At 40.9% G+C, this 16,459-nt stretch overlaps 1 protein-coding gene across 2 annotated transcripts in view; it reads left to right on the top strand.

Annotated features, from left to right (window-relative positions):
• The window catches only part of LOC108675431 (mothers against decapentaplegic homolog 6), a 48,406-nt gene that overhangs the window by 15,504 nt on the left and 16,443 nt on the right, over nucleotides 1-16,459 (top strand). Inside the window, exon 1 of one of the 2 annotated variants that reach the window (XM_018163444.2) lies at nucleotides 11,542-12,083. The exons of the other annotated variant lie outside the window; for it this stretch is intronic. Coding sequence (XP_018018933.1) covers nucleotides 11,792-12,083 — 292 coding nt within the window. The 5' untranslated portion in view covers nucleotides 11,542-11,791. Of the gene's footprint in view, nucleotides 1-11,541; nucleotides 12,084-16,459 lie in introns of those variants that run through there. 2 annotated transcript variants of the gene reach the window in all.

A 16,459-nucleotide genomic window follows, 5' to 3' on the forward strand; every position in this document is an offset into this window, starting at 1 on the left:
CACCGTAGCCGTAGGAATATCAGTAGCTGCCTTCGTGGCCGTATTAATATCAGTAACCGCATTGTGGCCGTAGGAATATCAGTAGCCGCCGTGGCTGTAGGAATATCAGTAGCCAGCGTGGCCGTATTAATATCAGTAGCCAGCGTGGCCGCAGGAATATCAGTAGCCGCCGTGGCCGTATTAATATCAGTAGCCGCCGTGGCCGTATTAATATCAGTAGCCGCCGTGGCCGTATTAATATCATTAGCCGCCACCGTGTCACTGGAACGCACCGAGCCTATATATAGGAGCACAGGTGCGCCGCGGCTTGCAGTAGTCGGCCCGTGTTTCCAATTATCTGGCGCCACAGTCTCGTAAAACCTGCCCCCCTCGCTCCCCCACTCTGCTGGGACTCTGTCTCCTCCCTCTCTCACTCTCCCTCATACCTGATTTTTAGTAGAAATCCTTTAATAATACCTCTTTAAGTACTAATATTCGTACTAATATACCATTTTATGTAATTTTCATCCATGCTTGCTTTGATCTTGAGCCATATCTTAATACTAGCATCTTTAGGATCTAAACAATATACAATTTATGTAATTTTCATCCATTGTAGGCTACTTACTTAGACCTTCAATTGGCGCTTGCTTTGATCGTAAATGCCAATCTTACAATACTTGCATCATTAAGGATCTATTACTTTAGTTACCGGCGCCTAAAATAACCATAAGATGCGCGATAAATTTCTCAATTTTCTTTGAATAATCTGAATAGAACTAGAGAAGTTTTCAGCTTGAGTACGGAATGTCTGGATAGCCCAGTCTAGCCCATTCTTATCTATTTTCCAGGCAGCATGTTGACCATATATGGTTGCTCTATGATAAACAACTTGACTTTATATAGACATTCTTTGTTCTCATGTCTTCAGAACCTCTTGAATAATGCTCATTACGAATACCTATCTTATTCTAAATAATTTTATAAGATGAACTTTAAGAGTATTTATAAGTTTTTTAATCATGTTTTTTTTTCTATTTTCCAGTAGCCAATAAGATAAAAACCAGTGTTGCTAGAACATCAGCTTCTGTGGTGGATTTTTCAGTTATTTGCAATACTCAGTCTTTTTAGCGCATTTTCTCATTTATAGAAGAAAAGGCGCTATTGTGCTCGTCATGTCCGTCCGTCCGTCCGTCTGTCTGTCTGTCCGTCCGTGACTTCACGTTTTCGTCGACGAATAAATGCGCTCTCTGTCACTCACTGCAGTGAGTACGGAGTTGTATTTTTTTAGTTATTTGCTATGCTCCACTTCCGGTCACAATGGATATGTTACCCTTATATTACATTATATATTTCTTCTAGGATCTAAAGCCTTATTGATGACGAGACAATTATGCCAAATAGGTACCGTTTTGAAAAAAAGAATAATTCGGACATTTTAACTTTTTTATCTCTTGAAAAGAATGACAACTCACAACTAACTTTCAAGTTCATTATACACACATGTTGTAAACGCTCAAAATATAGAAATAAAGTAACATTGGTTTAAAATATAGATAACTTTTTACCAAGAGTCTAGCTAATGCGACGACGAATCAATGCTCTTTTCCTTAGAGAGCTGCATGGCACGTTTATCATATGGAATTATCCTAGGCGCCACCAGCCTGCAAGTTCCTTGCAATGGCAGCGAGACAACTGTTCTAGGCGCCGCCAGCCTGCGCGTTACAATGGCAGCGAGACTGTGAACTGTTCTAGGCGCCGCCAGCCTGCGCGTTACTGTTCTAGGCGCCACCAGCCTGCGCGTTGCCCACAATGGCAGCAAGACTCGTGCGTCCTCCGATGCTGCAAAGAAGGTCTGGCCGCTTTCCAGGGCGGCACGAGGTCTGGAACTGCGGGTGTACCTTCCATCCAGACCTCCATTGGGCATTCGAGCCTGTTCCCATTTTCTCGGCATTCAGATCGATAAACCCTGACTACAGACCACATCTATTTTTCCGTCAAAAATTCGTCTGAGTTGATGGTTCGTCTGACTGCAGTTAGCGCCACTAACTAAGATTACCTAGTAAGTCTTCGCTTTAAAATGCCGTTCGATCAGCTCATTGTAATTTTTATTCTTTGATGACAATATGGGTTAGGGTTTGGGTTTACCTAAAAAATTTCGGATTATGACTCTTTTTTAACCATGGACTAAATAGTTATTGATTGTTTTCCCAAAGACTAATGTTCGTGATACTTCTTCAGTGATTATTACATTACTTGCAAATCGTAGGACATATACGCGCTCCTTTTTTTGAAATTCTCGGTGGTTTTATTCCGTTTAAGAATACCTTGGGTTCAGTACTCTAACGGTTAATTACCCACCTTCTTTGTGTGCGGGACTGAAGATAATAAATAACTTATAAGAAGCGTATGCAGCTTTCTTTTAAACCAAAACCATGTACCTAAAAAACATTCAGAAGTCGGAAAGAAAGAAGTCGCCATGCGCAGCGGCGTCGGCGCCAGACTTGCCTTCTGGCGCCAAAATCTGTTGGCCGATCTTCGGTGGCGCCCGAAGCTGCGCTCGGCGCCACGCAGCGGCCTGGAAACCCTCTTTACTTCTTATTTATAATGAGCGATGGGTCCCTAAATGCTGCCAGACGTTTGCTAATGGCGCGTCACACTCGTCGGTATTCTCTAGCTCTCAGACATGCGCCTTTTATGTATTCATCTCCGTCTCCTGATCTCCTTCCATGAACTTGGGATGTGAGCAGACAATGTAATTGCCGGGTCTTGTTAATATTTAACTCAATTCTTTGAAGTTATATAGTCACTGTAGTAACAATTATTTTACTTTGAGATTAATGATCACAGTTAGAATACCCTGGAGATGGCCGGCATTGGGCCTGCAGGTTATGGAAGTATAGTAAGTGGACTTCATAGTCACTTTATAATTCCTAGATAGAGAATAGTTTCTTTAATCCGACGACTATAAGTTGTATGTTTTAATTCAAAGTTTCCATTCCAGTCATCTGAATGCTATAAAATTGGCCACTTGGTCCACAATAAAGATCTTTATTTATGAATAACCTTGGTTGAATGAGCATCTTTTACGGACAGCGATACGCCGGAAGTAATTCACTGTTTCTTAGATATCCTCTCTTCGTCACAAAGTTCCTTATTTTTTCAAATTTCAAATTATTGGGCAGGAATATTGTTATACTTCGGTATACCTGGACCGAAATACTTCCAGTCATTTCTATTATTTTTATTTGAATGCCGCCAGTCATTTTAATAATATAGATTTGAATAAATTTGCTATTTCCACTTGGATAACCTACAACTACGAAGTCATGAGCAAGTTTTCGACCTGAAGGCATTCCGGTTAAAGTTGGATTATCCGCAATCATTATAGTATATTTTATTTGTAGACGTTTCTCTTGTTTTCTCTCATATAGTCGAAGTATAGACTATATCATGTCATGTATATAGTCAAGTGTAGACTATATCACGTCGATAAGTCAGCTTTCTGGTATCTTCTCATACCGGTCGTTGCTCCTGAACATTTTGAGTGTTGCTGAAGAGGTCGTTCGGTAGAAATTTGCATTACCTTCATCAAATGATTTGCTACTTGTGGAAAGTTTTCGGTGTTTCGTTTTGATTTTTATTAAAATATAAAAACATTGTGCCAATTCTATGATGGTTTCAAGTAGTAAGGACTCCTTATTCTAGGTTATTGGCTTTTATTCGTTACTTTATTTTGTTATTCTTCATTTCGTTTATCGTGTGTGTTATTACATGCAGTCGAGTCCGTAATTGAGTATTTGGCAGGCATGGATATTTTCAGTGGTGAAACTTTTGAATATAATGCTTAATACGAGTGTTGAAGAGCTCGAAATTTATTTTTAACCAACTACTCATTCGACACGTGCAAACACTGCTAATCACAATTAATTTTGAGCAACTAATCTTGAAAATTATATACCAAAATATTCTTCTACAGTATTTAAAATTAGATGGAATATACAAACTCGCGTTTATTTGAATTGGTTCCTGGAATGTGAAGAATGAATGAAGGGAAAATGAACGGAAATAATGACTGGTGTAACCCCCTCCCCCCTCCTCCCGTGGCGCCAGAGGTCCGCTGGCACCAAGCGAGGGCCGCGGCGGCGGTGGCGGCGACAACGGCCCCGGCGCCACCGCGTGCTGCTCGCGTCGAGACCTCCTGTCGCCGCCCTCTCCTGCTCTATGTTTACCCTCTTATGCTGGTTACCCTCGGATGTTGGTTTCCCTCGTATGATGGTTTTCCAAGTATGGTGGTGACCCTCTTATGATAGTTACCCTCGTAAGATGGTTATCCTCGTATGATGTTACCCTCGGATGTTGGTTACCCTCGGATGTTGGTTACCCTCGGATGTTGGTTACCCTCGGATGATGGTTACGCTTACCTCCGTACAAAGCTTACCCTCTTACATTGGTTGTTCTCTTACGATGAAAGCCTCGCACCTTGTGGACCCTCTTAAGATTGTTACCCTCGTACAGTGCTTACTCGTGATGCTGATATTCCACATGACGTTACCGTAGCGACTGTGTTTCTCATGCCGTATATTATCGCGCTATATAAAGACACGACGTAGAATTTATACCACGCGACGTCATCCTAGTGGCTTTGATTGTCTTGCTACGCAAAATCGCTTTGTATGTTGCGGTATATTTCTAACATCCGACGTCACCCTTCAGTGACCGATCGCCAAACTCCTACATATATAAATCGGAATTATGGTACGAATTGGCTTTGAGAGGAAATCAAATATCAAAGTATATGTTAGAATTGTCAATTATTTTGCTCAAAGTCACGTATCTATCCAGTTCCTCGTTTCAACCCATTCGTCAACTTGCCTCAAGTTATATTAAGTGATTAGTGATTTTTATCGATGAAAGTGTTCTCGGTTTAATGCCCATTAACGGAAATGGCTAGCATGCTTCTGAGTCTACACTGACTCGGTCGCTTGAACGGTCATGAATTTAAGTAGGTAATTAAACAAAGTATTAGTTCTCGCTATTTCCATTTGTTATCTCGTAATGCTGTGACGTGTTATCTGGTAGTAATGCTGTGACGTGTTATCTAGTAATGCTTTTCAACAGAACAATTTTTATTAAATTCTTGTATCTCAAAACTGTTCAATTAATTTTAGATAAAAGTTGAACAAAGTAATATCCAATGTTGTGTTGGTTATACCGATCATTGTAGGAGATGCTTACAGATTATTTACTCCTTCTTTCAATGTTGAGCGCAGTGTTCGTTTGTTTGTTACGCATTAACATTTAAATTCAAAGCAAACACCCTAATTTGCATCATAAATGATTGAAGCTCCTCTATGTGCAATGCATTTGTATTGATAAAGCTGCGTAATAGACTGGCTGATTTATCCTTGGCTTATTGAAAAATGTTATAAAAAATAATTTAAGGGAAAGAGCAGACCCGCACTTTTTCACAATGTAGCTACCACCAACTACGTAGGCTAGATTATCGCCACATGTTCTTCCAAGAAGCACGTCTGCCACAATACGTCGACAGTCAACTGCCACAATACGTCGACAATCTAATGCCGCAATACGTCGACAATCTGAGGTGACGCGTCGCAGTGTCTCTGTCACTGGTTGCTACAATATCGCAACGCATTCTTCTAAGAACTGCCACAATACGTCGACGATCTACTGGCACAATACGTCGACAATCTACTGCCACAATACGTACACAATCTACTGGCACAATACGTTCACAATACGTCGACAATCTACTGCCACAATACGTCGACAATCTACTGCCACAATACGTCGACAACCTACTGGCACAATACGTCGACAATCTACTGGCACAATACGTCGACAATCTGAGATGACGCGTCACAGCATCGCAGTATGGCTGCCACTGTGTTGAGTTAAGCTTCCTTATCAGCCGTGGCGCCAGCATTATATACGTCGACTGGCGCTGTCCTTCTCATGATTATGCTGAGTTCTTTGTCTATGGCGCCTCGAATGACGCGCAATTATGGTATTAAGATTTTACAATTGGTTAAGAAGTGAGTATTATTTTAGAGCTGAATGGCAGAATAGATAACTTCGATAATCTAAAAATATTTAAGCACTTCGGAAGATTTTAAACATTTTTTCAAACAAGTTTCGTCATTGCATTGGACCTTTTTCAAAATCTGGTTGAAGCTGGCATTCGGAACTTAATATATTAAACTTTATTTACTTTGCATCAATATTTTTTAACAGATTCTTTTTTATTTATCTTTGTTTACTAATGTGGGCCTCTTCGGGAAAAACACGCTCTTGAGAGCATGTCTCTTAGTTTCGTTCATCCCCGTGTGATAACTTATCGTGTGTGTTTTTTAGTGTACACGGGTGTATTTTAATCAGCAGTACTGGTTCGATTCTAGTACTGAAGAAAACATCTAAAACTATTAGAACAGTGGTATAATTTGACAACAATTAACGATTTTAACGCCCTATTGTTTTATTTGAATAGTATGTTAAAATCAAGCTTAAGTAATTTAAATTAATTTTTTATTTAGCTAGCGTAACTAATGTATAAAACGTAGAAATCTCTAACCTTTTATTAAATAAAAGCAACGCAATGTTGCTTCCAAATCATTACGTCTCTGTATTGGTTTACGGGAGGCTCACCATTTACACTTTACGGGCATGTGCATTAATTAACCGCACCTAGATATAAAATATATTTAGTATAGTATATACATTATACATTTATACATTTTCATTATACCTTTAGTATATGCTTTTTAGTATATTTATTAATAAATATAGTGCAAATTTATTTATTATTTTGCACATATAATATATATTATATATAGATGATGATATTCACACCTAAAGGCCTAGTAAGTAGAATTATCGAGACTAGACACCAAGTTTATTAGGCCTAAATTCTGATTAAAACGCTAAGTTGTGAATAAACAGTTGTATACTTTATAAATAATAATTAATGCATACATTGTACATTAATATATTGAAGGTCGTTATCATTAATATATTAATGTATTGTTATATAAATATATTGTTGATGTAGTACCGGGATCGGTCGTCATCAGAATGTTCCGAACACGTCACCCAGCACGGTCAAGGTGCAGCCTAAGTAAATTTTGTAAGCGCTTATGCTGCATGACTTGGCACTCCTATCAAGATTAAGGCTGCTTTGACGGCAGGCTGATACAAAGAGAAAAAAGTTCATGCCTATTAACGGTGTAGTCTGATTGCTTTAATTAGTCCGTCTAGCAATGTCGAGGATTTTTTTGTATCAATCTTTATTACCTCATAACTTATCGAATGACTTGCAATTCTCGCATAGATTTCATGAGAAATTTTAATTTGTGTCTTGATCCCCATTAAATATAGAAATTTAAGTAATTAAGGAGCGACTGCAGTCAACTATGGGCCGCTTGCCATGAGGCATTTAAATCTTTAGGAATAAATGGCTTGTAATTTTGAGTTCCATAAATTTATGTAATTCAAAGTTGAACCTCAGGTTCAATGTACGCTTGAATCGTCTGTTTTACCGTACACAATTGAACCAATTATAAGTGCGTGAATAATGAACCCTTAATGTATTCGTGTATCTTTTATTTACCGTTGTAGAACCGCCATTGTCTGCTACGGTTCTGTTTGAACCGCTTTCCGCTAAGAAATAAAGCCTAAGATGCACGCTGTATAGTCGGCCATGCCACAAGCGCCGTATGCCCGCGGCTGATCACGTGTTATGCCTAATACCGAGCCTCGGATGAGTCATCGCCGTCATGCACGTCAGAGAATGAATGGCTCGTATCGTATTACAGGCTTAACTTTTTGTCCACGGATACATTAGCCGTCGCCAATGCTATTCTTTCCTAAAAGTCTGGTAGCTCGAGTTACTATCATCAGTTGTCAAAGGGTTAAAGTTGTCCTCGCTTCACACCCTATATACATATATAGCCTGATATCTGTAGAGGATAGGCATATTCGAGTTGAGGTAGGTTGTGCCGTGGTTTACTGTACAAAATTCGCCTAGTTTGTTAGATGCTACCATTTACGTTGTGTGAGACTACCAAGAACATATCGTACGTTGTATGATATTCGATTTAATGAAGCGGTCTTCAACTCTGTCGTCAGTAGAATAATTTTACTGCGTACGGTACGTTAACTTTTCTACATAACGGGCCTAAAATTCTTTTTACTTCTAAAACCACTCGCTTCCTGTATGATTTTTAATTGGCAAACACTATAACCAATGAAGCTGTGAGCTGAGTCTAAAACAGTGACGAATAAAGCGCGCTTTTTCCACTATGATGATGACCCACGCGTGGCGTCGTAGCTAGTGGCTTTACGTGGCCCTAGCAGTACAAGGGACGGGACCGGCGCCCTGGAAATTGTATCTCTATCCAACTTATAAACTGTATATATATATACCTTCGTTGACAGGACTGTCATTGTGCGTACTCACTGTCGCCCAGTCTTCAAAAACTTGGCACTCACAAGGAAGGAAGGAAAGCTACGGCTGGGGCTGGCGTCTGTCCGCCTTTCTCTCTCTATCTCTCTGTGTGCCTCTGAGCTGCAGCTACATCAGCAGCATTTGGCACTGTCAGTTCATTTGTGCTAGTGACGCCGTGCTGGCAGGAGGGAGAATTTGTGGCTCCCGGTATCCCGTGCGTGAACTGGCTGAACATGGGACACGTGCGCTGGTAGCTCTCATGCTCACTACCTTATGCGTAATTACCGTTCCTGTGTTATGTGCTGAATATAGAGTAATGGAACACCGGAATGAATATAAGTTTTGAATATAAGTATATTTGACTTGCCGAAAACGAGTCAAGAACATTACAAGAATTGGCGATAGGCCTAAAGTGGCTGCTTAGTTTTCAACGGCATCACTGCTATACGAAACTATTAACTATTTCACACTGAATATTAATATATATGCTAAGCCATTTATAATAAAGTATTTACTATGCTACATTATTTACTATGCTATAATAAAAGGGCAAATCTCATTTTAGCTACTCTCGTATACGGTTGTCGTAAATGAGTAAGAGGTCGAAGTCGAAGTTATTCTAATGGCATAGAGCTTTAAGTAACTCTCATGGTTTTCAACAAGATCATTGAATTGTTTTCATCGCCGAAACTAGGCATAAATTTCATAATATTCCTTAGTTGCGTCATAAAACTAATATGGGAAATTTTTCATTGTATGGGTCTGTGCATTACCTACTACATGCATGCATGATATTTTCTGTTGTTTTCTGAGAAATTTTCTCATAAAGATGGCATGCAACGATTGCCTGAGATAATTAATTATCGCACTGTTTCCGCGAACTTTGTCGTGGGTTTGGACTCGGGTTGAAGTTTTCGAATCGGATGTGATAATATAAACCTCTATATTGGAATAGAAAATTTATTTTTTCGTTTCATGTGGCTCTATACCTTGAAACAGTGGAGTAGGTACATAGTACAAGGATAACCTTCTTTTGTTGAGATCGTAAAGTAAAGCTGAGTAAATGGGTGGACGCATGAGTGAAAATAAACTCGAAATTTCAACCTTTTTGGAACTGGAACCGAAATTTCGCATATCTCTGTCAACATGTCTTGGATAACTTCTTAGCCTACAACGCGTTGAAGTTACCTTTCTTGTGCAACATTTGGATCCAAAGGCACATTTTAAAGCCGGAATTGTTACTGAGCGGTATAATTTAACAACTATGAAGAATTTAATGAGCTTGAATTATGTTTAAAATTATTCCATCTACGCTTGCAATCTTGCTGGTAGGGACGAATGTAATTCTTACGTACTCTCGATCACGATTTTTGTACGAAAATTACTTGTAGAAGCAAAATTTAGATCTGACGTCTTCCAACAATGATTGAATTATGCAGCACTGAGCGTTGCACCGCAGTCAGTTGGTACAGGTGTCGAATATTTAAGCAACTCATGAGTAATTATGTGTATGTACAAACAAACCTGCACATGCAAAGCTTGCTGCAGTTAGTGCGCTTCGTTAAGAGTTGAAGGCAGGGAGTTTGCATAGCTGATTCAATGCCTATTTGGTATAAAAGCGCAAACAGTTTGAATTATGAAGCATATTTTAATACATCATTCATTCAATATATCATTCCCCGCACTAAATACAACAGGACTTACAGGCTGCATGTAGCTGAAGCTTGCATGCAACAGCTAGTAGCGCTTTGCTTCCGCTGACGCAGAGATGCCGACAAGCTTCCGTCTTGCGTTCTTCCTCACGTCTTACATATGACACCTTCTTTCCGTCTTGCATATTACACCTTCTTTCCGTCTTGCATATTACACCTTCTTTCCGTCTTGCATATGACACCTTCTTTCCGTCTTGCACATGACAACTAGCGTCGTTTGGTCCAGTAATTCCTTCCTCTATTTGTTTCGTCGGACGACAGCATTGCTTTTTTCTATTATCATGATTTCCTTTCTTTAGTATTCAGTGAACTCGGTAACAAACTCGTACCTGTTGATCTCCTTCGTCGTACTATGCTTACTTTTTTACTCCATCACGTCCCAGCGAGAAGAGTATTTAATTTTAATTATTTCTTTCATTCGACCTCGCTCTCGAAGGTGTTTGCATTTGATCCGTATGTTTACGATCGTGAAAATATTTGTCTTTCATGACATATTAGTAAAGTTATTAGCATGTGTATCAAAGCACTAGTGTCCTAGTAAAGATAGGAGTACAGGGGAAGGGTAATGTGCTGTATTAGTAAAGTTATTAGCATGTGTATCAAAGCTCTAGTGTCGTAGTAAAGATAGAAGTACAGGGGAAGGATAGTGTGCTGAGTCGTGTTGTGCATGCCACTCTATGTCAATATTTGCATTCCTCGTCTGGTTGTCACTCAGTGACCTCGATCATGTGATCGGCTTCGACAGTCTTGATCATTTTCGACGATAGCTCTTAGTAATTTCTATAGTGGCGGTTGTCTGATAAAGCGCGAGTATTTCATTTGATTAGCTAACCAGTTAGCTACACAGACTTATATTTCGCATAACTTCGATCAATTAACTGAAACATATTCATAATTTCATTTATTTTATATTCAAATTGCATTTAAAAATTGTTTTTATGAGCATCCATAGCAGACTTGTTACACGGATTTTACGACTTGTGTAAATTTCCGAAACTTTTTTAATCACAATTCTTCGTTTATAGAATTGTAATTCTTGTGATAGCTATTTTCCTCGTAGCGTCGTGGAATGCGTTCATTAGAATTGTTTACTCGTTTCCAACGATTATTACTGGAAATCGCGCGTGTTGTACACGCGAAGTGTTGGAAAAATACTCTGGTGAACTGCAATCGTTTGTCTAGAGTAATCCACAACACTTGCACTAATGATGCGATATTCTGTGAATTAATCCTGTACTTTGATGTTATGCATTTTCGTTTGAATTGAAATGTTTTGGATTGTTTGTCATCGTAATATTGTTAGAGTCGAAGCTTTTTTTTCATCGACCGTTACAGAAAATGACTTGCAGCGTGTGCATAATTTTTTTTATTTGCGCAGATTGTGTGATTATTGAAAAAGAAAATCCCAAGTGCAGCAGAACTTGACAAAATTAGAGCAAACTCCGTTTTAGGCTGTTTGCAAAATTTAAACGCTAAATAAACCATCTTGTTACACGTTCGAGACATAAATTTGTGGAAATCATGCAGTTGAATTAAGTTAGTATCATTATTAAGTATCGGCATTTCAAGTTTGGTCGCGCGTAGCACAAGTGAAGAACTGGCGGCGTGTTCACTGTGCCGACTGGGGGGGACAATGTTCCCCTCTAGAAATGCAGTGTTCCCCTCTAAAACTGCAGGATTTCCCACAACTACTGCAGTGTTTCCCTCTACAGCTGCAGTGTTCCCTTCTACAACTGCACTGTTCCCTTCTACAACTGCAGTGTTCCCTTCCACAACTTCAGCGTATCCTTCTACAACTGCAGTGTTCCCTTCTACAACTGCTGTGTTTCCCTCTACAGCTGCTGTGTTTCACTCTACAGCTGCAAGTGTTACTTCCCCTGCCGTTATAAACTCCCGAGGCAGGCCGTCTGGGCCGACGCTCCATGGTGAATATCAAATTGTGTGGCACCATTTATATCACATTGATTTGTAGTCATTTCATTGCGATTTTTCACCGTCTATCATGGCTTATGTTCAACGCAAAAATTTATTTCAGGACCTCGAACAACTTAAAAATAAATACTATTCAGAATCATGTCTCTCGTTGAACTGACTTGGTTATTATTTATTACTTTGGGGAAAAAAATGGTTTATTTTTAAACTAGTATTTTTTATAATGCTGTGATGGGAACGGAAATTCGGTGTGTTTTGGAATCATAATTTAGAGCTCGAGATCAATATCACGACTATGTTCAGAGCTCGAGATGTAGTCGTGACTACGTAACGCACAATATTCAGGGTGCAGGGTCTAGTCGAGTTAAGGTCACGCACAATATTCAGGGTGAGGGGTCTAGTCGAGTTTAGGTCACGCACAATATTCAGGGTGAGGGGTCTAGTCGAGTTTAGGTCACGCACAATATTCAGGGTGAGGGGTCTAGTCGAGTTTAGGTCACGCACAATATTCAGGGTGAGGGGTCTAGTCGAGTTTAGGTCACGCACAATATTCAGGGTGCGAGTTTTGCAGGCGCTATGTTTGGCTCTCGCGTCGCTGTAGCGGCGACGCGCTGGCGCCAGCGGGTGTCGTGCGACCCAATGCTTCTCAGCTCGCACCGCTGCTGCTGCTGCTGCTTCTCAGCCGTACCGCTGCTGCTGCTTCTCAGCCGTACCGCTGCTGCTGCTTCTCAGCCGTACCGCTGCTGCTGCTGCTGCTCCTCAGCCGTACCGCTGCTGCCGCTGCTGCTTCTCAGCCGTACCGCTGCTGCTCCTCAGCCGTACCGCTGCTGCCGCTGCTGCTCCTCAGCCCGCACCGCTGCTGCTGCCGCTGCTGAATTAGACCAATTAGCCCTCAGGAGAAACAGCCGGCGATCGAATGGCCTAGCATCGTCCGCCGTACCGCGAAAAAATTCTGCACCACTCGGACGTAGCGCGCTGGAGCCTTGCTGCAAATGTGATATCCGCCATACCAAGCCGTCCGTATCTAGGCCGTGCGTCGAACCAGCCCTCGGTCGAACGCCCACTCGACGAAGGACGATAAATTTTAGAACATAACTATGCTATCTGAATCCTAACCTCAGATGCGGTGAAGGTAAAATTACGTAATTTAACGATGCCCGGAAGTTATATTCGATCCGCGGTCTGGTGGTGCACGGCAGGTTTTATGCAAGGCAGGAGGACGACAAAGCCGAGTGGTCGCAGGCTGTTGCGCGCAAGTTCCAGTTCGAGCGGTGGCCAAGGTATGAAGTGTGCTTCGACGCAACGTTCAGTGAGGGACGGCCATTCGACTCTAGGCGGTTCGACCTCGTGTCTGGGGGGTGTAGAGCTCTAAATATTCAAAGCAGAATGATGTCAAGGGTCGGCTACGGATAGCAGGTTCCATTCACGGCTAAATGGTGGATGTCCGGAGAGATCCGAGGCGTTCGATTCAGGGCTTATTGGTGCACAAAATTGGTGGTGCACGGCTGCGCTCCCGGAACGATCTTCACAATCTTTAAATACGATTGCGGTTGGTAAAGAAGCGTGCTATATAGAGCGCTCATAATTATGGACAAATATCTGTATCTAAACTAAATGGGCGCCGGCTGGATATAATGGTTTGGAGGCGGCCAGACTAAATGGTCGTCGGATTGACATAATGGTTTGGAGACGGGCAGACTAAATGGACGCCGGTTTCATATAATGGTTAGGAGGCGGCCAGACTAAATGGACACCGGTTTGATATAATGATTAGGAGTCGGCCAGACTAAATGAACACCGGTTTGATATAGGTAATGGTTAGGAGGCGGCCAGACTAAATGGACACCGGTTTGATATAATGGTTTGGAGGCGGCCAGACTAAATGGTCGTCGGATTGACATAATGGTTTGGAGACGGCCAGACTAAATGGACACCGGTTTTATATAATGGTTAGGAGGCGGCCAGACTAAATGGTCGTCGGATTGACATAATGGTTAGGAGGCGGCCAGACTAAATGGACACCGGTTTGATATAATGGTTAAGAGGCGGCCAGACAAAATGAACACCGGTTTCATATAATGGTTAGGAGGCGGCCAGACTAAATGGACACCGGTTTGATATAATTGGCCAGACTAAATGGACACCGGTTTGTATAATGGTTAGGAGGCGGCCAGACTAAATGGACACCGGTTTGATATAATGGTTAGGAGGCGGCCAGACAAAATGAACACCGGTTTCATATAATGGTTAGGAGGCGGTCAGACTAAATGGACACCGGTTTGATATAATGGTTAGGAGGCGGCCAGACTAAATGAACACCGGTTTTCGTCTGTCTGCCTTAGCCGTTCTAGTCCATAGAAGGTTAGGCTGCGCGTGCGTCCAGACACTGGCGTGCGCTCTAAATCTGGCGGACCAAATCTCAATATTTATCTTCCCCGCAAAGAGCCTCACAAACAATGTCCTTTTACAAAAACTCGATTCCCTCAACTCTTGACTGTGTATTCGCGCAGAAATATATCTCACAAGACATTTAACGTTGAATCAACATTGAACTCGACGTTTTTTTTCGTTGAATCAACGTTAATTAAACGGTGTTTCAACGTCATTCGCGCAGGAATATGTATATAAATGAGGTGACCAGCATGAGTCTTGTGTGGCCAGTACAGAATAGTAATTTATTTCTTCCAAAGTTAAATTGCAATTTAGTAAATCGAAACGAATGTTATTGCACCACAAACGTCATCTTTACGATGAACGCTTGTATTTTTATGCTTTGATGTAATGACGAATCTACGCTCTGAGGTAATTCATCGTCGATTCCTTCAATATTGTTTTATATAATAAAATAAAATACAGGTAAGTACTTGTATCCCCGTCTGTTTTTTTACCGGTAATTTTGATAATTCTATCCATCTTCTCTTGCCACTAGAAATGAGTTAAGTTTTGTGTTTGCAAGGTTATTCGGCACCTCGAAGTGTAGACACTCCACTTTTGTGTTGGTGCCTCACCAGGCAAATTGAAACTTTGAAACAACTTATATTGAACGAAATAAATGTTTAATTCAAAGTCAAATGTCTGGTGAAACGTAGACCATGTAGTGTGGACCGCGCACGCTCAGAAGAATGATTATGTCATATTTTACAAACATTAACGCACTTTATACACGTTGCACTGATACTCTTGCCTGGCCAAATTCAACCAGGATGATCCAGACAATGACAGTGCATCCTAATTTGGACAAAGTCTCGCTCATTCTCGTGAGTGCATGGTTGCACAAAATGACAGTGCATCCTAATTTGGACAACGTCTCGCTCATTGCCGTGAGTGCATGGTTGCACAAAATGACAGTGCATCCTAATTTGGACAAAGTCTCGCTCATTGCCGTGAGTGCATGGTTGTTGCTCTGCCAGGAAGCACCCAAGAAGGTGTAGCCGTGGCGCCGGATCCTTATAAGCAGCGTTGCATGGCGGGACCGCGGCGCCTTCTTCTTCTCGTTTGTTTTTTATTGTCGTCGTTGCGACTGCAATGCCAGACGTTCTCCTGCGGTTCCTGTAAAAACGTCTCGTGTGTTTTACCCCCCGGCCGCAGCCTGTGTTTTGTGCGTGCGCTGTATGTTTTATACTCGTTTTTATAACCTATGTTAAGATAATCAGATCCTAGATTCATTGTTTTCTGGTTATCCCTATCCCCGTTTTGTACTTGATATTCAGATAATAAGACTCTAGGTTCAGATTATTCAGATTGTCCTTATCCACGTTTTATACCTGAAATTCAGATTATCATATTCCAAGTTGTGATCCAGATTATCCGTGTTGCGAAAACAGCTGCTCGGATATTATAATGTGTGCTATTAATTCATTGGCAAACATGTTTAGTTCTTCATTGTGTTTATGCTTTCTCTCATGAGATATGTATGTGCATTTTTCAATCTTTCGGGGACTCTGTGTCTATTCTACCGAAAAACGTCCGTTTTCATGCGTCTTGGTAGATGGAAATTAATGAATATAATATTTTTATTGATATTCTAGTAAAAAAATTTTTAGCCTGTGTATCTTGATCTCATCCTGTGCCTTTTTTCTGCACCTGAGTTATTTTTGGCCTCTGCTGCATTATGTCGACAATCGCAAGTTTTGGCAAACATTCCGTATCAAAGCGGATAGGGAACTGTGTGTGTGTTTGTACCCTGTACAAACACCGCCTAGACTTTACACTTTATGTAGGTCAAGTCTCATCATCGCACTATTGTTGAAGAATATTTAAATAAATTAAAGCTAACAAAGACAATTCCTTTACACTGACTTCGAGTGTTGGTCACATTTCGACGTCGATTCAACATTTAATTTTGGTTGATAAATTTTTCAACGTGAAA

This window comes from Hyalella azteca, unplaced genomic scaffold (assembly GCF_000764305.2).
Source record: "Hyalella azteca isolate HAZT.00-mixed unplaced genomic scaffold, Hazt_2.0.2 contig3154, whole genome shotgun sequence".
Taxonomy (NCBI): Eukaryota; Metazoa; Arthropoda; class Malacostraca; order Amphipoda; family Hyalellidae; genus Hyalella; species Hyalella azteca.